General features: G+C 47.2%; 1 protein-coding gene across 7 annotated transcripts in view; it reads left to right on the top strand.

The window, feature by feature from the left end:
- The window catches only part of COL26A1 (collagen, type XXVI, alpha 1), a 174,803-nt gene that overhangs the window by 131,341 nt on the left and 20,011 nt on the right, over window positions 1-23,451 (top strand). For 6 of the 7 annotated variants that reach the window (XM_014952977.1, XM_014952971.1, XM_014952973.1 and 3 more), the window contains 4 exons: window positions 12,148-12,301; window positions 15,477-15,521; window positions 18,704-18,820; window positions 20,022-20,174. In XM_014952977.1, the coding sequence (XP_014808463.1) occupies window positions 12,148-12,301; window positions 15,477-15,521; window positions 18,704-18,820; window positions 20,022-20,174 (469 nt within the window). The remainder of the gene's footprint in view (window positions 1-12,147; window positions 12,302-15,476; window positions 15,522-18,703; window positions 18,821-20,021; window positions 20,175-23,451) is intronic. The other variant, XM_014952976.1, reaches the window with a different exon arrangement.

The raw sequence follows: 23,451 nt of genomic DNA, 5'->3' as shown, positions 1-23,451 counted from the left end.
TGTGCTGGAGGTCCTGCCCCAGGGAATGAGGGCAGTGCTGCTCTGCACCTGGGCATCGCTCACCTCCAGCCTGGCTCCTCCTGCCTCCTGCACATCCTCTCCACTCTGCCATAGAGCTGCATCTCTGTCTCCCTTCTTCCCTGCTGTCACAAATGTGCAGCTGCTAATAAATAATATAAATAATAAATGCTCGTTGCTCTCGACTGGAACACATTGGCTCAGGTTTTGCTCTTAAAAAGAGGGCAGACGGAGCTGTGTGAAAAATCTCCTGCCTTCAGCTGGTTGATAACGTGGGGATGGAAAGCAGTGATTCCCCTGGCTCAGGAAAGAATTGGAGTCTGATTCTCATCTCTCTCACTAAAAATGCCTTGTAGAAACCTTACCAATGCAGAGTGCAAAGCAGAGGGGTAATGGTATGTAGAGTCTTCTAAGAGCAGTTGTTTATTAGCCTGCTCTTCAAGTGCTATCCGGTCCTGCTTTTTTATCCCTTTTCTGAAAGATGGGAGGATTTCATCCATGGTTCAGTGGAGACAAATGTTAAGAGGAGGCCTTCATGCTGTGGTTTTTTTTTTTCCTGCAAATTGTTTTAATTTCTACCTACTTAGATTTCAATAAATTGTTCCAGTCTAGCAACGAAGCAGCTGAAGCAGTCGGTCCTCTTTGATCTGTGGTCCCTCCTGTGACAACCCAGTCCTGGCTGTTAGATATAGTGCTTTGGTCCCTTTAAGACATCTTGCTGCTGTTATTTTTCATTAACTGATGGTTATCAATGACATAAAAGAATTTGGGGAGAAACCTTTGTGGAGGGGGGTGGTGGATGTGTGATGTTTTTGAGGCTAGTGCATGATATTATGGTAATTTGGGAATTGTCTGCGCTGAAATGGAGTGAGCAATGTTGTCTGGAACTTCCTCAAAGCCTTCACAGTTGTATTTCACTACAGGAAAATGAAGGGGTGGGGGAATGAAATTCTGGGGAACAGAATTATTCAAGTGAAAACAACTGTTGTAGTGCAAAGGACAAAGGCGAGCTGGATCATTTTTCCAAGCAGCAGGACCTGGCAGGTTGGGTGTTCTTTGGCAGTGAGGAGCTGGAGGCGTTTGGAGAGGAGAAAGGGGCTGGTGACCTCTGTGTGTGCAGTCCCGAATCCAAGTAAGACATGGGACCAGCCTCAGAGAGACGTAAATCAGCTTGTGGCCAGCTGTACCTTCCTTCGCTTTCCAGGACTTTCTATATTTGGCTCACTGGAAAACGATAACCTGACCTCAGAGCGCTCGTGCTCTGCTGCCTTGTGCTGCTCAGCACTTGTGTCAGGTAACAAAGCCTGAGAGGTAACCTCAGCTGGGGTCTGGCTGGACTTCAAGGAGGAGAAAGGAGGTCCTACCTACCCAAATCCCCTCAATAACTCGTAGCCCAAGAGCGAAACTGCACCTCGGTCAGTGGGTTTCTCTTACAGATACGAAATTGGTTTAAATCGGGTGATATTCCCATCACCTGACAGCAATCTGCTTTCTGGTGTTGGCACCAACTGCCAGCTGCCCATTGTATTTGGGAAGTGCTGTCTCTACTGAAGGCAGGCACGTTGTCTCCTACTCTAACCTAGGATGCTTGTTGTGCAGCGACTGGCATTTGTCTCCTCACTTGCAAACCTGAGGTGCTGTCCTCAGGAAATGCTTCCTATGTTGGCAGCCATCTGGTTGCAACCTCCTCTTCATTCAGGAGGGAGCACTGAGTCATCAAAAACCCCAGTGTTGAAGGCTGAAGACTTTGTAGTCTTGCTGAGTTTCCAACATGAGGAGCAAGGAGGTGGATGCCTCCAAAATTCAATGCCAAGACCCCCAGAGATGACACTTGAAGGATTTTGGTGCTGCCTTAGACTGTGTTGTTGCTGTAATGGGTTTCCTTCTGACTTTTCTATGCTCCCACAGAGACCCAAGTTGGGGGCAAAGGTCATCAAAGAGTTTACTTTTATGGAGGGAAATGATTTATTTCTTTCTATTGTGAAGTACTAAAGACCATGTCTCTGCAAGGGTGGCTCCTGCAGCACAGCCCAGCAATGTCATTATCAATCTTTTGGCTTCCACTTTGTTTGAAAAGCTGTGGGTGCTGTGCAAAAATTGACTGTAGCAATTAAATGGAGAGTGAAGCAACATTACACAAATGCTTGTGTTGTTCACAAGACAAATATGCTGATTCACCCTTTTTTTAAGGTTAATTTAAGTTCAGTTTGATCTGTGTAGCAATGGAATGACCTCAGTTGTTGTTATTCAATAATAGCCAGCAGCATTAAAAAGGTGCTTGAGTTTCTGTAGGATTCTCTGTATTCCTGCTCTGCATTTTGGAGAAAGATCCCTATTTTGCTGGATGATCTAGATGTGAAGTTGTCTCTCAGCTTTCCAAACTGTCTTCTTCTGACATCTCATTTCACAATACAGCCTGAAGCTGTTTGGAGGAAGACAAGAGTCTTCCTTCCTCAAGGGATGGGCACAAATATTCCTTAGCAGTGTAGGAGACCGATCCCCCCTGATTTTTGCTGGCTTGTTCTGCAAAGGTAGATGTGGAAGTTCATCCTCCCTATGAGCAGAGATGGATTTTTCTGCCACAGTCCTGCTCCTTCTGGAGATGGCTGAAGTTGAGGAGCTTTGCTGCTTTTGCTCTTTGGAATTTCAGCCCAGCATGACCAAGGTGAGGTCAGGGAACAGCAATGGGGGAGATCAGGAGGTTGGTGTAGCCAGCCAGCTTCAAGCAGGTCAGCCCATTGGCACCAGCTATAAGGGCTTTGAAGCACATGGAGCCTGTGCAGACTTGTTGTAAATATTGCAAGGTCCACGGGTGAGAGCAAATGTGTGGAAGGTGGAAGGCTACCTCGGAGGCACGTGGACCTGGGCAGATTGGTGTTGGGTGAGAAGTTTTGCTTTAATAGAGTAGGTTAGGGACAAGTGAAAAATAATCTCTTCCTCACACCTCTGCAGTGGGGACAAGGAGCCAAGAGCCTTCCTTGGTTATGTCTGAGGATATGTAAAATGCGTGTTTGTCCTCTAGTGGCTGTGCAGGGCAAGTTAAGGAAACTTAAACTCAGTCGTGGCAGAAGGGGCTACAAGACTGTGGTTCCTTCTTCTGCAGCCTTTTGTAGCTGTCTCCCTAAAAATGGGGACATAAAGAGAAATGGTCTCATCTTCCTTATTACAAGGATGAATTGGTTCATCCAACTTGTAAGATCAGCATCCAAATGAGGTAATAAAAGTAACCCTCTGATTTTTTTAACGTTGAGAGTTGGATCAGAAAGTGAGAAGCAAGAATAAACATGGAGTAAATGTAATGAAAAATGACTCATTAGGGACCAGTGCTTATATAGCCCTTGAGGAGGAGAGAGACTCTGAGACATGGCTGAACTGCGTGACAGAACAAACTCTTCATGTGTCCTGTGCTTTTCTTAACACTGCTCTAAGTTGTCCACGTGGCTGTAGGAGACATTTCTGCAGGAAGGGAGGTGAAGGGAGATGGAACCAGGTTCCTCATCTCTCCTGTTCCAGGTGACCCTGGAGTAACTCAGAGTTGGCCTGTCCCATTTGCTTGATGCCAGACCCGTTTGGGTGCCTGAGATTTGAAAGCCCAATTGATGGTGTTGAGCTTGAAATTTATAAGCCATGGGGCTCGATGTCGGGGAGGATGGTGTTGAGCCTGGGGTCAAGGACAAGAAAGTGTGCAGGGCAGGAAGAAAGCTGCCCCCTCCCCAAGCCCCAACATGCCAAACCCCTTACTTCTTTCCCATGACGTCTTGCTTGACATCACTGCAGCACCCCCTGACCCTGGGGGAGCCTCGCTGGTGGGAGGGCAGAATGAACCCTGCTTTTATTTCACATGAAAGGTATCTCCTTCTGCCAGCACAGCTTCTTAGTGGGAAAGAGCGTACAGCCCTTCCTTTTGGCATTTCCTGAGCCTGCTGCTGCCCTCCTGTGTCACAGCACTGAGCCTGGACAAAACCCCACCAAACCAAAGCTCAGGAGATCTGCAGGGTGAGGAGACCGTGGCACCACTGCCCACGCAGGCAGCGCCAGCAGGAAACCAGGCAGCTGCTAAAAAACTTCTGCTCATTTTGATCGCCCATTTTCTCTGAATAAACTCCACCAGGGAGCTACGGGCAGCGCGATATTAATCCCAGCTTTTGGTTGGAGCTTGAGTGCAGCACTTGATCTGAGTTGATACAACCCAGTCTTATCTCCTGACACCGCTTTTGAGAAGTTCGTGGCATTTCACTTACAGCTTTAATGCAGGGAGATACCATTACATATCTAGTGTCTGATTGATTCATTGTGTGATTGATAAATGACATGCATATTTTTTGCATGAAAACAGTCCGTGTAATGTGATTCCCTGCGCAGAAGATTCTGAAAGGTTTTAAAGAAAATCTTTGTACTGTGCACAGAGTTTGATCAATACCTTGCTATTTATATGAAGTCACCCCATTCGTTACCCCACGGCACCTTCGCTACTCTGTGTCTTGATTATGAAGCACCGTTACTTGGAGTTTTAATGTAATCATTGTATGAAATGTTTCTGCATCTCCCCCTTCTTCCAAAGCAGCTCCATGAAATACTGGCAGCTGTCTGGGGTCTTTTATGGGGTTTGTCTTTTCTTTCTCTGACAGACAATAAAACAGTTTCCTGCCATAGTGGAGAAATATTTGGAAAGTAGAAAATGTTTCATGGTACTGAGAAATTGGGAGGAAAACCCAAGTTGCTTGGCTGTGAGGCTGCTGCTGGTCCTATAGCGTGGACGTGAGCGGTTGCTTGATATTTCAAGGGCTTTCATGGATTTTCCATGTTGTGTATGTGGTTGACACTAGCAGTTAGTTATTTTCTTTCTGTTCTGAACAGGAAGGTGGTTTACCTGATTTCTAATCCTAATGACCCTCTGCAGAATCTGCTTCCCCAGCTCCAGTAATGCATTGAATATAAGGAGTATTCGGGCTATTTCACAGGTAGCTGTATAATAACTGAGTGGTTTCTAGTAGCAACAACAAACTTAAATCAATCCCTCTAAAATTTTTAATTTAATGCTGGGTTTCCGTAGGTCAGTTAATGTAACAAATGTCCCTAAGAATAAAATGCAGCTTCCTAACTGATTTTTACAAGGGGGAGCCATGAACCAAAAGTGGGTTGGCAAACTGAATTTTGTGTAAGTGTTCATATCTGAACTTTGCATCTATCTCATTGGCCTTTTTCTTATCAGCAATCATCACACTTATGATTAAGACACTTGAGGCAGGTTGGGTACTGGCCTTTGTCTCATTTGGGCAGGCGTCCGTGTTTCAGAATGACAGTTAAAATCCTTTCATTCCCCAGTCTGGTAACTGTTGGATCTTATTTCTTATCACCGTTGGATTGAAGGAGCAATCTGTCCCCTAAGACTGTTCCATGTGTTTGGCAAATGCTGTAAATCATTTGCCAGAACCACAAAAAGGCTTTAAAGACCAGCTCCTCCACCATCCTCTCCCACAAAGTCTTTTAGTTATAAGTTTGACATTTTTAGTCAAATGGATTTAGTATTTTCTTAAAATAACTTTGAAAATGTCTGTTTTCCTGTGACATGCAACTTAATTTGCCAAGCAAATCCTATGTCTGCACTAGGAAGTGCTTTTGGTGTGTTTAACACCTGGGAACATTGTTGAAGAGAAATACTTTTGTGGACAAAAAGTAGGTTTCAGCGAGGGGGGTGTGTGAGGAGCCCAAGGGAAGTCAGTGCTGGGATCCTTTGGTGATTGCCCAAACACACAAACTTCCAATTCTCAATCAGGAATTCTAGCAGAGCTTCGTGAGGAAAGTATGATCATAAGAGAAAAATGACTTTGGGTCCTTTTCTTCAGCTTGCTCTGAGGTGAGCCAGGAAAGGACCAAGCTCCTTTTCCAGTCCTTCCACTCTCCTCTTGCAGCTTTTCCTTCAGAGCCTGGTGGTGGAGGGAGAGCACACGGGGCATCTCTGCCTGTTGGAACCAGTTGATGTGAATCTCTCAGCCAGAGCTGAGGCTCCTCACCTGGTGAGAAGCAGGGATCTCAAAGCCGTTGCTGAGAACAGATGTTACTTTGTCAAGACTGAGTTTGCCTGGGGCTGGCCTGGCTCCACGTCCGTAGCACCGCTACGTCCCCAGCAGGTGACGAGCAATAAACCGGGCAGAGAAGAATGATGTGATTTTTGAAGGTGGAAGGTTATAGCTCCAATGTATTTTTATCAGGTGTTTTAAAGCAATGGTGGGGAATCTGATTTCAGTCTGAGTTCCTTTGTGTGGTTCACTCTGCAGTGAGCTCTTAGCACAGCATTGAAGGCTTGCTGGATCCTTTCCACATCTAACTTCTTTCCCTGGCTCTGACACCTCGGGGTGCTGGTGATGGCAGGCTGCATGGGCTCACAGCAGCAGAGGTCAATCTCCAATGTGCAGCCATATCAGAGAAGCTCCCCATGTGTCTCAGAGGGCAGTGACTGAGTTGAAACCACTGCTGGTCCTTCACTTGCTGCTGCTCTCAAGGAAAGCCTTGATGGTCTGATGATCTGCTGAACACCACCTGCGTTTCAGCTAAACAAGTAGGTTAGTTTGTGCTTTTGTGTCTTCTCTGCTCTGATTCCCCCTAAGAAGATACCTGCTGATGAAACAGTCACTTTTTGCATCCTCTTTTTTGGAAATCCTGTAAAACTGTACAAAAAAACAAGTACCTTTGCAGAAAGAGCATGACCTGCGCTACTTGTGGATTGTCAGAAGCCTTTGGTCCACATTTCTGTCCTCCATGCAACAGCTGATGACATCAACCTTACCTTTTGGTCTACATTGGATCACTGCAATGACATCAGTTATTGCTCCCCACGTAATTTATCAATATAACAAAAACTCCTCCATGCAACAGCTGATGACATCAACCTTACCTTTTGGTCTACATTGGATCACTGCAATGACATCAGTTATTGCTCCCCATGTAATTTATCAATATAACAAAAACTCCTCCATGCACTAATTATCTTGTCACCTTTGGCCAAGGCCTCTAAAATGTAATAAGGATGAAGTCACCCAGGTTCTCTCCGGGCACACGGTTCATCAGATTTTAGTAGACACTTACTGAATGTCTTTTGGCTTTTGAAAGCCAGCAGTTGAGTCTGCGTTGGAGCCTTGCGTTCACGGGTTTCATATTGCTATAAGAGAGATACCATTCTCCATCAGATTTTGTAAAACTCCCTGTTTAGCTCTGTGTGTTGATGAATGATCAAAAAACTCTTATATTTTGCCAAATAATTTGCTATAAAGAAAGATATGTCCAACAAGTTATGCAATTACCATTATTAATCAGCTTGTGTCTTTACAAGATGAAGGGAATCTTATTTTATACTGGAATTTTTAGCTGATGAGCTGGATTCATGCAGTTTCTTTCCCTCCTCTTTAGAGAGGGATGGAGGGGAGTTAATTCAGCCAGTGCTTCAAGGGACCAAATATCCCCTGTTTATTAATTAATAATATCCATCTGGATTATGTCAAATTATTCCCCCTGCATTTCCATGGATTTTTAGCCAAAGAAAAAGTATTCTGAGCCCTGTTGTATCAATTTGGAAATCTTTGGAAGCCCGGCTGTTCTTTCCTTGTTCTAGCACCTACAAGTTACAGGACATCAGGAATGTGAGTGGAGGACAGATGATGGGAGGAGGCTGTGCTTGTGAAATCTTCTTTTGATGTGTGGAAACAACCAAAGTAGGGTTCTTGAAAGCCACTACAAGCCAAAAAAAGTCCTCTGACACTGAACATCTCAAGAAGATGAAAACCTTCCTCCCGTTTCCATTGTCCCTGGCCTGAGCTTTTGATCTGACGCAAGAAACGTGGTATGTGTCTGAAGTTTAGAAAGTTTATGCTGGCAAATAGAAAAGGGGGAGGTGGGCTGAGTAAGCTGGGACTGAGCCTCAGGCACATAACGCTGATGACCCTGCCGAGGGCCCTACGCGTGCGCGGGCCCCACGGTGAGGAGCCAGGCTGTGAGCCACGAGAGAAGAGCCAGCGCCAGATCCTGTACAGAGGTGAGCCCCGTGGCTCTGTGGGACCCAAAAAAGCCCAGGGGTGAGTTTTTCAGACAATAACCTCTGGCGCTGGCGTGGCCTGCGAGCTCCTCGGCCAGGGCAGTGCGTCATCCCTCCTGCGCTCCCTTCGTGTCCTCGTGCCGTCTCCTGCCTCGGGCCCGTCTCCCGCTGTGGGGCTGGCAGGAGACACGGCCCCAGTTCAGCTTTTCCCAGCTTTCTGACTCGATCAGCTGTGGCTGAGAGGTGGGGTCTTGGAAACCAGGGACAAGCCCTCATGCTGGTGGGACCTCTGTTGCCAGAGGCTCCAGTTCAGTGTGTCCATTTAGGCTCACATGTGACTTTTTGCTTCCATTCGTGCAAAAAGACAAAAGCCTGAGTGTTTTGCTGAGTTGAGGCCATCCTCCTGGGGAGGAAAGGGCTTTGTGTCTTCTGCAGGGGTCTGCCCTCCTGACACCGCAGGCAGCAACCGCAAGCACTGCCCTTCAGGTAGCTCTCTGTACCTGCTCTAGCTGGCTGGGTGACTAACATTACCCATGGCATCAAGACACATTTCATTTAGGTGGTGGCATTAGGATGCCTCTATTCTCCATTTTTTTCCTAAGAAGTTGTGCATTGGAAGTGGTGAGAGTAACAGAAATGGGCACTATTTGCCATGAGGATTTCCCATCCAAGCCACGTGTCCTTCTTCAGTTGGTGTTAGCCCCCTCTCTACTTCAACCTTATTGACTAGAAAATACCAAGACTTTAATACTGAGACTTTAATACATTGCACATTTTGCTAATTTGCTTCCTGGCTGTGAGCCTCTGTGGTATCATTTTCCAACAGTTTACTCAGAGGGCTAGAAACTTTCTTTTTTTGTTTAATGAAAGTGGGAATTCTCATGGAGTCCCTTGACTCTGGCAATGGCAGCCTTAAGAAAAACAGAACGTGACAGAAAATAGATGAATAGCTCCAGCGCTCGTGCAATAATGTGTAAGGACCCTGTTTGTGCTCTGTGCTGCGCTAGCTTAGGAGAGGACACTCCTTGTTGAAAGAAGTGTGTATAGTTTGAGGTTTTGAGTGTGACTAAATCCCTCGTGCCTTTCCTTCTTTAGTTTGGCTCTGTGGATCTCGGGGATGTGAGAGTTCTCTTCTTTCTACTTTATTTCTTTTGGGCACTTCTTCAGTCCTAATCATAAAAACTAGAATTTCTCAGCGATTTCAAGTCTGGAGACTTCCTGACCTCTATCATTTTGTGCCCAGGGAAAATAAACTTGTTACCATGGTTCGAGCCCTAATGACTGCTAAGTATATATAGTCGATTTATAAAAGAGCATACGGGATTATTCTGTGCATGCCTTTAAAGCTTTTACAGCATTTATCAGCAGAGCGCTCATTTAAAACATGTTGTTTTAATGAACAGGATACCGTTGCCACTGTTTTGTGTTGATTATGTGGCAACACATTTTTATTATCACCCATAAAAATGCTTTGGAGCTGTTCCACTCCAGATGCAACCTTCGGCAGGGCTGTGCTGGTGCCGCTCACGCCGCCAGGGAGGGCCCCTGCCCCCTGCGGTTTGCTGGGCTCTGACCATCACTTCTATTGATTTAATAGTACCTCTTCCCACCCCGCTCTGGGCTGGGGCAAAATACTGTCCAAAGACAGCCCTTTTCAGTCCCTTCCTCACAGCAGGAGCATCCCAGCCCTGCCCTGGCTCCAGCCTCTGTCATTTCCCATCTCCCAGATCAGTTTTACCTCTGTTGCCCCTTGGCAACAGCCAGGTGTTGTGCTGGGGGAGTAAGGGGTTAGATAGTCTAGATAGAAGAAGACAATCTAGTAGTATAAAGTTATATACTATAAAGAGAAGAATCTAGATAGAAGAAGATAATCTAATAGTATGAAGTGATTCATACTATTACAGTTGGACAAGATGATCTTTAAGGTCCCTGCCAACCTAGAAGATTCTGTGATTCTGTGATTCAGAAAAAGATCTTCAATGTACACTTGAGTCCCATGGTGAAGGGAATTAAGCACAATTCTGGTCAGGCACAGGCTTAAGTGTTTGTTGAATTGATAGTGTGTGTCCTTGAGAGACAAGTCATTGGGTACAAGCACAGAGCTGCATGAGACAGACCGAACCAGTTCCCTGCTCACCTGGCATCAGAGAAGCCTGTTGAGTAAAAGCATCGTGACCTGATTCCTTTTTGCTTTCTTATTACTCAGAAAGCAAGATTCAGGATCCGTGAATAAAGATCCTTGCAATAAAGGAAGAATTTTGCTTGTTTGCAACAGCTGAGGTTCAGTTCCCTTGCACTTAACCCAGCTCCCAGTTCAATTAGTTTCTGGTTCGCCCCTGTCAGGCCAGTGCATTCTGCAGGAAGTTCATCATTTCTGGCGCTGCAGCAGTGCTGGCTCTCACCCTGCCTTGTAATAAATAAGTGATAAACCTTGTAATAATTGCAAGTTAAAAAACAAACAAGCGGAGCCAAGTCACTCTCATTTATAATTGCAGTGTGACTTCATTATGTAAAGACAACGCTGCGTGTAAAAGCTGAAACTTCTAGGGATTTGGTGGAAAGTTTGAGCCTTATTCTCTTTTATTTCTCTTAGCCCTAAATCAGTCTTTGCTTAGGTGGTTTCCAAACAGGAAGAGACAGTGCTTGAAAACCACGGGGTTCTACCTCTCCAACAATTTTGCCGTGTAGCTTTGTGCTTAGAAAGCAGACTTTGCTGGAGACGCGGGATGCTTGGCTCAAAACTCTTGTTCTGGAAACCTCAGCCCTTCTTCTGCCTGATGGGCATCCTGCGTCCGTCCTGGGCCGGGATGGCTCCAGCTGCCAGGTGAGTGGCAGTGTCACTCTGTGTCCCAGCCATGGCTAATGCAGGGGCTGCCGACCCTCTGGCTGTCCCACCGGGAAGGTGGGTGCTGCCCTTGCCCTCTGTTTGGTTTCTGACCAGCATTTGGGGTAAAATCCATTTTTGCAGAGCACGTGGGCTCAGCGTTCCAGGTCAGTGCTCCTGATGGGTTAAGCTTTTTCAAAAGACATCTGTAGACTGTTTTGTTATGGCACCCTTGCTTAGTGCCTGGAAGGTAGAGGGATGAAGCATTTCCATTAAAATAGAAAATTAATTTTTTTTAAAGCCTAATTTTGTAAAAACTTTAATTAAAAATCTTGATTGTAAAGGGCAACGAATCCCCTGGGCTTCGCTTTAATGGAGTTTGTCAGTGGGCAGAGTCCACCTGGGTCCTCCATCCCTCTGCTTCCCCTGGATGCTCAGGCTTTTTGCAGTTAAAGACTGACTGCCAGTTGCACGGGGCCACCAGTGGCCGGGGGAGCACAGCTTGAGGAACAGCCCCCTAAACATACAGGGGAAACAGGGTCAGTTTGCCAAGGAGTTTAGGTTGTAAACGACCCAAATAGCTCAGGGACGCACATTGGGATGTGGAGTTACTTGAAGGTAAAGTGTTTACAAGGTATAGAAGCAGTTGTGAGTTTTAATAATATCCTATTACTTTTAAGTAGAGCTCTTTGAGGAAATTGCCTGCCGTGTTTTTTTGTGTTTTTTTTTTTTTTCTCCAAAATTACAGCACTTCAGCTCTTTCAAAGCTTCATATTCTCCATCTTTAATTTGGTCAGCATTTGTGCCTTGACTTACAACCAGGACTTGTCCTGAGGCACCCCAGTTTGTTGCCCCGGGCACCTGGGGTACAGCCCTTTGCCTTGGACCAGCTCTCAGTAATTTCTGACTTTGTGACTCTGGATCTGAACGTGTCACCGAGCAGTGAAATGCTGTGTCCCCCGACACCAGCCCCTGTCCCTGGTTTCATGTTTCTCACCAAGGAGTCAATCCCGTGTGAGGCTGAGTCCCTCTGGAAGCAGTGAAGCCCTCTCCAAGGAGGGCATGTGCAACTTAACCCAGCAGCTTCCTACACTAATTACTGCCACTTTCCAGAAAACTAATAGAGCTTTTAACACCAAAACCCTGCAGTCTGTGATGTGGAGTTATTCACAGCTCCTGCTGGCAAGGAGAGGAGTTTCAAGAACTCTTCAGGATTGAGACCATGTATGAAACCATCCCGCTGACCTTGTTTGCCTTCCCCACGTCCCCTCTCTAGATCCTTCTGCTCGAGGCTGCGGAGCGAAGCCCACCCCTGGAGAACAACCTGCCCATCACGGGGACGACAGCCACGTGGTACGATGATCTGCTGCCAGATGCCTTTCCCCTGCTGAATCCCGGCACCGTCCTGAGAAAAACAGTGGGATCTGTTGGTAAGTCCTTCCTGCTCTTCACCAAATTGCCCGTCCTACTCACGCCATTCCTGCAGGGGAACTGAAAAGGAGGCCGTGTCAGTCTGCCGTAGTGTTGGAAGCTGCAGGGGAGAGGGCTTGGAGGGAGACACCAGCAACTCCTTCCCTCTGCTCTGTAAGGGAGAAGAGGGTTAGGACTTTCAGGTCTCTTTTGTTTCCTGCAGTGTGTTTGATCCATCGGGGAGCTGTTGGTGGGGGCGGCCACGCTCAGGCTGATGAGCACCGGGCAGGCAGCCTTGTGTGGCACGAGTGGCTCCGTGTCTGCACGTTGCTTTGCACACTCAGCAGTGACACCGTAGCTTTGGCAATGAGCAAACACTCGCTGCAAGTTGGGATTGTGCTCAGCAGGAAAACCACCCTGTGGAGAGGCATTTTGAGAGCTTTTTGGTCAGAATGGGTGGTAGAGACCAGATTCCTGCAAACCAGGGACTGTTCACTCCAAAGGTTTAATGTTGCCTCTGGTCCCTCCCTCTGCCGAGCTGGGAATGCAGAGGGGGTCACACGCCAACACACATGCAGACTGGGTGTTGAGGAAGGAATTCAGTCTTCTCTGATCCCACCTCAGACCATCCTTTCAGCTGCAGCAATCTGGGCACCATTCCTCAGGGCCTCTTTCCACCACCCGTGCTGGGATGAGGGTCACCCCTTCCCAAAGAGAGGGACATTTGGCTTTTCTCTCTGTGTCTCTGCCCCTCCTTGAGTTACGCCAGCACCGAGGAGGCACGTTCCTGGAAGAAAGCAGCTGAGCTCAGAAACTAACATATTAAGCTCCATTTTGCCAGCCTTACTGGCCCGTTGCTAGCCTTGATTTCTGTTGGCACAAGCATCTACTGAGAGCTGACTTCTGGTCTCACTAAAGTTAGATTTCTGTTGACCTGGGTAGGGCCACTCTGCCTGTGTCTTTCGGTGTACACATTTTAAGTCCAAAGACTGTGGATTTTAAGGCCTGGATAGATTGAAACATTCCTGGGGAAGCTCCAGAGAACCATCAGGATCACAGGGGGACAATTCATACTTGCCTACTGAGCGCCGAACGCCGTGTTTCCCTGTCTGGGAGCGGAGCGGGGAGGTAGAGGACTGGGGTAGGGGTAATTCTTGGTTTTATTAGGAGAAAAATCTTTCCCATGAATAGCTACATCAGTTGCACTCTGCATTATATTTTTTAAATTTACCATAAACACAATGGGCTGTTTTATGATCCCTCTTGTGGCATGAAAAAAAAATACACTTATAAGAAAATCTCCCTCTGAGCCCACTTGGCTAGACAGATCCCCACGCATTGAATTTCCTTGACCTTGGCATTCTCATTTCAAGATCCCCGTGCTCCACTTCCAAAGCCCCGTCTGTCAGTTGCTTTGCTTGCTCCCAGAGCAGTTCTTTAGTTCTTTATCCTCTATAGGGCCTGCTTTGCCTTTTTTTCTTCTTTTTTCTTTTTTTTTTGGGTCAGAGCAGTTTATTATGGCAGCCCTTCATGACTGCAGCAGACTTGGAGCAACCAACATAGACCAGATGTCGTCCATGTTTATAATTTGACAGGATGCCACTACATGGAGGGAGGTTCTCTAACAATATGTTCTGCAAAGTATTTTCAGAACCACAGTTACAGCTGCCAGGAACTGAATTAAAGCAGTTTCCCCCAGTGTCCATTATATGCTCGTTCTGCCTTCTCCATGTCATTTATTTTTGCTGTTGCAGTATCTCTGCACCTGCACTTCATTGTGCTAAAGTCAATCCAGCAAAAGTACTGACGACACTGTCCCTTCCACTCAAAGTCCCCTCCTCTCAGAGGCTCCATAAACATATTATAACCCCTCTTTCTCAGCAAGGAGCAGCGAATGCCGCTCTCCCAGGGCTTTGGCAGCGCTGCGAAGCAGAACAGATCTCCTGTAGCTCGTGCATCAGGCTGACTCCATGCTCTGGTACCCGCACCATCCACCCCTGCATAAATCCCCACAGTAGCTAGTGATCACCTCCAAAAAGCAGGTGATGATGTTGCCTGAGCTGTAGGTGAGTCAGGAGACAACGGGCTGTGTGTGCACGTGTTACAGCCCTGCCCGCCTGTCCTCCTCACTCACTGGTACCCTTTATTTTTCTAGCTTTGGTTTATTTAGCCTAGTGTGGAATAACAAATCTAGCATAATGACTAGGAACCAGGCATGCACTGGACCATTTCAGGTCGGGACAGTGTCTTTTAGGAATTAGAAGTAATCAGTTCAGTTGCTTATTGACATGTGATTCCCTGCTTGAGCCCCTACCAGAGGGAGCTCTGTGGGCTTCAAATGCTTGCTTTGCTGAGGAGCTGTGGGAATGTTTCATGGATCTGGGTCCACATTTGGCTTCTTTCCTCCACCCCTACACGTCTCAATCCACAGTTCGAAGCCAGCCAAAAAAACACACTGTGGATTTTGGTGAAATGTAGGGAATTTCACGCAGTTGGTTTAGGGTGGTGGGGGACTGCCCATTTTGCAAGATTTCAACACCGAGCTGTGACTTGCTGCTCAAAGCTGGCCCCCAGTTCACTTACAGAGATTGGAGACCCCGGGAGATCTTTCAACAAGTGTGATATTAGAGTCAGTGTAAGTCAGACTTGAGCATCCTGAGTGATCTGGGGTTGTGGAAAGCCCACCCTCTCCCCCAGAGGTGCTTCTTGTGAAATGTTGCCTACTTTGCCCTGCTTGTAGTCTCTCAGCCAAGGCAAATCCAAATCCTAGCTTGCAGGCCACCATGTTTCCAAAGTGGACGGACAAAGGGCAAGATGTTGGTGCCCACCACAAGGATGGTTGATATGGAGTAGATGCTTTGAGTGGTGGGAGTGTTTCTGGATGACCTTACAGCGCTGGGCTGGCTGACGCCGCTGCGGGCTGAGGTCCAGGGAAACTGGCTACTGTTTATTAGGGTGGTTATTTCTTCTGTGAGTGACAGGGCTGAGAACAGACAATCATTTGAAAGCAACCAGAGCTGTTGAGACAGCTGCACCGCTGGCCTTTCTGATCAGCTTGTTAATCAACAGGATACATTTTACTGAGTATTAAGAAAATATATATACTCTGGCTGAGCCAGTTGGCAGCAAGAGACCTAATTTTTCATATCTTTTTTCCTTTTTTTTTTTTTTTAAAACCCTGACCCTCTTCACTAGAGCCTAAGGGACACAGAGGTGCAGAGGAGCAGCTAATTCCACAGGGTAAGTCAGTGGTTTCTGGTATTTCCTCTTTCAAAGCACAAAACGTTGCTGTGCCCACTCCTGTACGTGACGTGGCCAAACAGCAGAAGGGTCCTGTGGCCTGGAGTCCTTGGTGATTTGGAACCTCCCAGGTACAGAGAGGCTGGGGTTCATCTTTGGGTTTTATCTGGTCGTGGGCTGCTCTGGTCAGGGGGTGAAACTCCAGTTTGTTCATCTGTGGGACATTCTGTTCCCCCAGCACACAGAGGATGGGAAGTGCTGCTCGCTGGAGAGGTTCACGTGGCCACAGCCAGCGGGGCACGTGCCGAGAGATGGCAGAAAACACCATCATTGTCTTATTGGTATCACCTGCCAGGGGCACGGGGAGCTGCTGGGGGAGGTCAGGGCATCGTGCTGAGCTCTGTACAAACAGAGAACACCCTGCTCCTGTGCAGTGAGGTTGGGGAAGGAAAGGGAGCAGATGGTGTGTTGCAGGTTAATGACAGGGCCAGGAAGAAAATCCAGGTCTCAGCACGTCTGATTTGGTCTCCGGCAGTGCAATACTCACCCTCTGTCTTTTTTTTTTTTCTTTCTTTCTTTTTTTTTTTGTTTTCCCATGGCTTTTTTTTTCATATTTTTGGAGGATAAATACTTACCACGGGCTTCAGCTCTCTGAAAGCAATGCTATTGCAGCAGAGCTGATTTATGCCAGTTGAAGATTCGGCCTATTCCTTTCCCTCCCCCTTCTTCCCTGAATCCTTCCCTCTTTCTTTTCCCTTTTGCACTTGTCTCTTTTATGCTGGTAACACCATTTGTCACCAGTATGAGCATTTGCCTGACACGTTACTCAGTGCTGCTTCTCCTGGTCTTCCCTTCAGCACTTTCCACCTTCAGGGGAGTAAGTGCCAGTTTCTTTCAAGCTCCGCTGCGGCGGGGGGATTGAGGATGCCGCCAGCAAATGATTGCTCCTGGTCTGCAGAAGTTCATGGATTGAGTTATAAAGGTTGAGCTGAAGGATTGAGGCTGATTTATACGAGCGAGGAAATGTTTTGACCCTCGCTGAGCAGCACAGTGTGTCGTGCTTGCAAAGGAGTGTTTCTGCTGGTTTTCGCTCTGCGCCGGAAAGAATTTGCTGTAAATTTGCTGCAGTAAAGTTTTGGGTGTGATGGGGGTTTTGGTCAGGAGGAGAAGCTGCTTGCAGTGCTGTGAACAAGTGTCCTTGCTCTCTGAAATGGGCTCCTGATCACCCACCTGAGCTTGCCAAGGACAGCATCCACCCTCAGGGGAGGTTTTAGTCCAGATCCATTAAAAGAGCCCCTCTATTCAAAGCAAAGTCTGCAGTTTGTGTCCTGCGGGTAAGCAAATTGATCCTGATTAACACCTTGCCTTAATTACTTTTTCAATACTCAAATCAGATCCTTATTGATGACTGAATAAAACAGAAGTACAGGGACACACTCCCACACAAAGCTTTTGAAAAATCCCGTTTCTTCAGTCTGCTCTGGTTCACCATGGGTTAGAGATGGATAGATTCCATTTTTGTAAGAAAAACATAATTTGAACATCTCTCCAGAATGGCAAAAAAAAAAAAGAAGAGAGGAAGAGATATCTTTCCAGGGGTTCTAATATTGAGGGATTATTGCTTTTTTTTCTGAGAAATGCAGAGTTTGGATGAATGTCTGGGGGGACAAGGTTTTGTGCCTCAGGTGGGAAGTCCCACACCTAGAGTGGGAACTGGATCTAAATGTGGGAGCTGCAGATCCTGTGAGCCTTGGTTTGTAGTATGTAGCCCTGTTCCTCTTGGTACCAGCTGTGAAGTTGTTCGTTGGCCACCTTGTTTCCCTTTTTCCTTCTCTCTCCCTCTATCCCCATCCATTCTTCTCCACCCCCTACATGCAGCAGGTTCTCCTGGAACTGCTCCCGGGGTCCAGTACCTCTGCTGGCACCAGGGAAAGGGAAGGACTCGGCGTAAGAGTTTATCAAAGCTCAACGTTTGCTCTGCAGGGTTATGGGCACACGTAACACACAGACTGAAACTTGACATCTGAGTGCCCTGGACTTTGGACTCAGCTCTTCCTCTGGCTTTGGAGCCTGCATCTGTCTCTGCTTTCACATGCTCACAGCCCTTTGGTAGCCCAGAAACCAGGGACCTCTGACTCTCTTGGCTCTGACAGTTAATGCCTTTGTTGTAACCATTAACCACTTAATCTGAGTGGACAGACAACTCACCCACCTCTCTAAGGTATTAAAGGCATCACTGATGTTTTCACAGTATTTATCTTTCCAAAGCAGCTACTACTTTCGTGAGCCAAAGACACACGCTGTTTTTCTGAAAAACACTATAAAATTGCCAAGTGTTTTTATTACTTTGATAGTCTAAAGAAAACAACATTAAGATTTGATTTAGTGTCATCAGAAACAGTAACTTTCAGTTTACAAGCACTGTCTGCACCTTTCGTGGGTTTGCTGGGGGTCTGAGGGCACTTGCCAAGAAGCATCCTGCTGGGCTGTAATTATTGTGTTACTGGTATTTCCAGATGGGTTTGCTCAGCACCCTGCTCGTCGATATAAATTAGTACATCTCGTTACTTCAAAAGTGTGGGTGCATTAATTTCAGCTTGGGATGAAAAATGCTTGTGCGCAGCATGGTACCCTTGTTAGATGAATGAAACCAGCAGAAAACAGGGCAACATCTTTGATGCAGAATCTCTGGGTGGTGTATATAGATCAGCCACAGCAAGTGGGAGACAGGGTTTGATTTGCTTTTACAAATGTATTTTGTGTGTTTTGATACCTCGGGACTGCCGTGGCGCTGACGGGCGTGTTGGGATGAAGCTCTCAAAGGAACACATGAGGGACCAGCCAGACCCCACCAGAGCCACCCAGCCCTCGGGAAGGGGACAGTGTGGGCTCAGTTTAGCTTTGACCAGCACATCCCCACTGGAGATGAACGTCCTGCTGGCTTTTTGGGGTGGGCCTTGTGCCTGGGGACGTGCTTGTTTCTTTAAAGGCTGGAGGTAAAAGAGAAGAAGGAAAGTCCAGCCTGGCTCTTCTCCCCTACAGCCAGCCAGCTTTTGCCACCAGTAGCACCTCGTCTGTGCAAAGCTGCGTTTCTCCCCCTTGCATCTTTGAGTCACTCTTAAGACCTTCTGACCTCAACAGTGTCCTAACCTCCAACTAATTTCCTTTCTGAATAATTTCAGGGCTGCCAGGACAGGTTGGTCCTCCAGGCCCGGTTGGACCAACTGGTCTTCCAGGACCACCAGGGCCAAAAGGAGAGAAGGGACAACCTGGTGAGAGGGGACCGGCAGGGCCACCAGGTAAGTCCTGGAGGAGGGCAGTGCTACTGAGACAGGAGATATTTCACTTTATACAAATTACATGTGACAACAGATCATGAAAAGCTGGACACACAACGATGTTGAGCATCTTCAGTTGGTACTGAATCCATTCCAGCGAGTCCCCTGGGCACTGAAATGAGCCAGCAGCTCTCAGAGCGGGCAACCACCTGCACGAGCAATGACAACCCCTGGGGTTTCCTGTGGAGCTGGAGAGAGCTTGTCCCAGAAAGCTGCAGAGCAGGATCACGTTTCCCCATCCTGCTCAGGAGCTGTAAGAAACAGTCTCTGATCTGTCAGCCTTTGGAGAAGAGCGTTTGTTCCCTGTTTAACCCTCTTGCTGTGTCCCTGTTTTAACTCCTTTTTTCTCCACCATTTGTGTCAAGCTGTCAGATGCCAGGATGTCAAACTAATGATGCTTTTGTATGTTAAGGGAAAAGGTTATGAGGCTATTCTTTCAGAGTACACTCCATTCCTGAGCTGGGAGACTTTCTTCATCCCCAAAATGTTCCTAAGCCTTTTGATGAAGGCGATACTACACAGTAGGTGCCAGACCTCAGGCTCTGTGCTTTCTATGTGTCTGAAAAGCTGTGCCTTGTAAATGTGAGCTCAGGAAAGATTTGAAACCTGGAGCGTGCCTTAAACGTGAGAGCAGACCTGAATGCTTTTTTGGCATTTTCTTCCAAGCTGTCAATGGCTAAAGTCTGGCCAAGGATGTGTCTGCCTTTTGATTTCTCAGTTTGCAAGGAGAGCCTTCCAGCCCCACAGGAAGCAGAATCCATGTGCTGCTGGACTGAACGGGTTTCCGTTGTTCTTTCTGTGCCTTCCTGGCAGAAGGTGACATCCAGGTGTACGTGGAGGGGAGGAGAAAGAGCAGCACTTGATTTCGTGTTGTGCTGCCTTTAGTTTCTTGCTCAGCCTCAAGGATGGGGGAGATTTTACTCTTTCAGGAATTAAGCTGCTCAGCACCTTTGAGCCACGTAGGGCTGTCTGCTTTGCAGGGGGAGATGCTAAAAGAAAATAATGGAAAGTTGTGAAGCTGTTCCTAGTTCCCCCTAAACCCCAAATTCCCACAATTACAGTTCAGGACAGAAATCCTTTGTCTTCTTACTGCCTTTTTACATGGTAGCATCAGCAGCACATCTTCAAATGCACTAACAGATTCTCTCCTGTCTCTGCACAGGGCTGTTGGGACCTCAAGGACCAAGAGGACTTCCAGGAGAAACTGGGATCCCAGGTCCTCCAGGTCCTCCAGGGCCACCAGCCACACCAAGCCTCCCTCTTACCTTCCAGCAAGGGGTTCTCTACTCACTCCAGCCCACAGCTGAAAAAGAAAGTAAGTTTTTCCTTCTCAGTTCTCATGCTTTTCCTGGTACATCTGCAGAGTGGGCAGGCACGGAGCAGCTCAGCTCTTCCTCCCACCTCAGCACCAGGCTCTGCCAGGGCCCTGCCTTCCCTGGGAGCAGCTGGACAAGCTGCCTCTGTTGTGTGAGCCTCTTGGAAGTTCCTCTTCAAGAAGAAGAACATAAGAGTTAAAAGCTGGAAGGGTTCACCTCTCCAAAATGAGGAACTAAGTCACTGCTCTTCTAAAACCAGTGAGAACAGGGTTTGGGGATTTGCGGTTGTTCCTGTGCCTGGTTTTCTGGGTTCCTCATAGCTTTGGGGAGGAAACTCGGTGTCCTTGAAGCTTCCATCATGAGTAGCTGCTGTGAAGGGGGTCTCTAGTGGATGACAGAGCTCGGGCAGCATCACAGGAGGGACAAGTGGGCAGAGGAATATAGTGGTGCGACCAGCCAGCTGCTGGTGCAGTGAAACTGCTGCTGAGAGACCTCTTGGTGCCGCTGTTGCAGTGTGTCAGGGCTCGGGGCTGCTCAGGAAGGAGTAAGTACCAAAGGTTTGCAACTCTGAAATTATATAACGTAACAAGGACAGCTGTTAAACGCGTCTCTTTTCCTGCCCCCGCAGATGCGTCTCCCACCTGCATTTCTTGTGCATCAACATTATCCCACATCCACATGAAACACAGAATTACAGACTCGAAAGTCCAGACCAAGACTGTGATTTATCCCTTCCCTGTAACTGGGGGGTCAGGGCTCTTTGAGCTTATGGTGATGTAAAAATATATGTATTTGATTTGTGCTGTGTGTGACAAGAATAGGCTTTCTAGGAAAGGCACATCATGTGCTTTTATCTGAGGGCTTTCAGGTTTGGGCTTCATTTTTCCGGTCCACTCTTGGGTAGGTGGTGTCTAATGATGATAAAGCAGAGCTCAGCTGTATCTCCACGTGGCTTGGAAACCCCTGCAACCCCAGCTCTGTTGGGTCTCCCATCTCCTCTTCCCCAGCTCTTCTGCTCACATCCAGCTTCAGAGCTCAGTTGTATTAGTTACAGTCAGGGATTAGTAAGTCTCCCTGTGTCTGACAGTTTTCTAAAGCTCCCCTTTCCCTTCCACCCACTCCGCTCTCCAGACTCCTTTTCCCAAAAGTGAACAGATGTATTTTTAATTTGGGAAGAATTTTAACAGCTCAATTTCATATTCAGTTACTTAGAGCGTACGGGCAGGATGAAATTAATTGTGGTTCAATATGAGGATTCTCACAAAATGTAGATTGAGCTGCTGCATTCGTGAGCCTTATAACAAGCAAGTTTTGCATTACAGTCCCCTCACAGCCCCCCAGCAAATGGAGACATTCAGCCTTTGGTTCCAAAGGATCCTTAGGGATGGGTTGGGTGCTGCTGCCCCCCCCCTCCCTCCAACCACCTTTTAAATTAAAGTTTTTCTTGCAAAGTAGTGGAGAAATTAAAAAGTGTATAAAGGCATTGATTACACGGCCTTCCCGGCTGATGTGTGAGAAGGATGAACTCTGTCTTGTGCTGAAATGGGAAGCAGATAAATGAGAGGAGAAATATCTGTATTAGCTCTGCCAATGCTGGGCAGCAACAGGCTCCCACGTGGACTTGAGGCCCCTGTGTAATGGGTGAGTGTTACATCCCTGGGACAGCCCTCAGCCTCTCCCCGTATCTGTGGTGGGTTCCGTGGTCTGGCAGAAGGAGTAGCCCAAAACTTTATGACAGCTTTTCTCATTTTAAAAATTTTTCTTAATACAAGTCTTACTGCAAGCATAAATTATCTACGTTGTCATGATAAATGGCAATATCAAGACCATTTTCTTACAAAACTTACCGTTTTGCTTATGTGACGGCTGACTTTGCCTACCACAGTCTGGTGGAAAGCTGATCCTCTACAACCAATAAAACAGCCTTGTAAATTCTGGGTAGATTTTTTTTAAAAAAATAATTTATTTATTTTGAATGGAGCACATCTGAAAACTATAAACACAAGATTCCAGCTGCTGACAGCAGAGGGAAGCATATTCCTGGTAATGGGCATGTGCACCCATGGAGATGTGAGAAAGCTGTATCAGATTATTAGTAGTAGTACAGCCTTTGGTTCCGCCTGAACATGGATAATGTTTGGCCTTTATTAATCGCAACAAGTTCCTGTTGGCAATGTTTATCAGCAGGCAGAAGCCAAAAATGGGGAGACAAATATTTTCTCACAGTTTCACTGTGCTGTGGTAAAGAAATTGGTCCCAGTTGTCTCCCTCCAGATCAGGTAGCAGAAAGAAATTAAGAGAGGATTACTTCATTTCCATCCTGTCTCGACAAATCAAGTCTATAACGGGGGAATTTATCCCTCAGAAACATTAGATGTAGGCCAGAAGCTGAACTGCCATACCCTGCCCTACCCCGCTGCCCAGGCTGCTGCTACGAGGATCCCTTGCTCTCTCTGCCCCTTAAAAATGAGAGGGTCAGGTGTGTGTCTAGAGTCAGCTCCATCCTCCTCCTCATACTACAGCTAAGACAGTTTTTAGGGAAAAGAGAAAAGAACACAACTTTCGCTCTTGAGGGCTGTGGTTTCTTACGTCTCAAAGATTTCAGTTTGCAAAGGGCACGAGATAGAACATTCACCTATTTTGCAGGGAGAGCAAAGGGAAACTGAGGCACAGGGGGTGTGCCCGTGTGCCCAGCTTGGCATTGGTGAAAGGAGCACAGAACAGAGAGTCACAAAGTGACATCCCAGGGCCTGCTGCCACACGTAGCCCTTCCCGAGGAAGGGAGAAGAGAGCAAAGGATGCGAAGGGGAAGGAGAAGAGGAAGGGAATGGCCTTTGAGTTAGAAAACTAATACCTATTGCTTGCAAAGCTGAGATGCCTGTGCCTCTGAGATGCCTTGCTGCTCGGGCCTCATTCAGGGCAGTTCTGTGCTGTTTCAGGTTTCCCCTTTGCAGGATGTTTGTGCTCTCCCAGAGAACGAAGGTGCTCCCACCTGCCCAGCTCAGACTGGTTGTGCTCTTCCTCTTGGCTTGGCTAGGAGCTGGAAAACAAAACCCTACCCTTGAGCCCAGCAGAGCTGGGGTCGGTGCAGGAGATGGCTGAGGAGGGAAGATTCCTGCTGCCATTTGTCACTGGAGCTATTTTGTGGCTGCTGTAACAGCCTCCAGCTGCAGTGAGCCCCAGAATGCCCCCATGTTTATAAGAAGGGAATTTATAAGGAGATCTGAGTTCTTCCTGCTGCTTTATGGGAATAGGGAGAGATTCCCTTAAAAAATG

This window comes from Calidris pugnax, unplaced genomic scaffold (genome assembly GCF_001431845.1).
Source record: "Calidris pugnax isolate Ruff unplaced genomic scaffold, ASM143184v1 scaffold133, whole genome shotgun sequence".
Classification (NCBI taxonomy): domain Eukaryota; kingdom Metazoa; phylum Chordata; class Aves; order Charadriiformes; family Scolopacidae; genus Calidris; species Calidris pugnax.
This window is presented reverse-complemented; position numbering and strand designations above follow the sequence as displayed.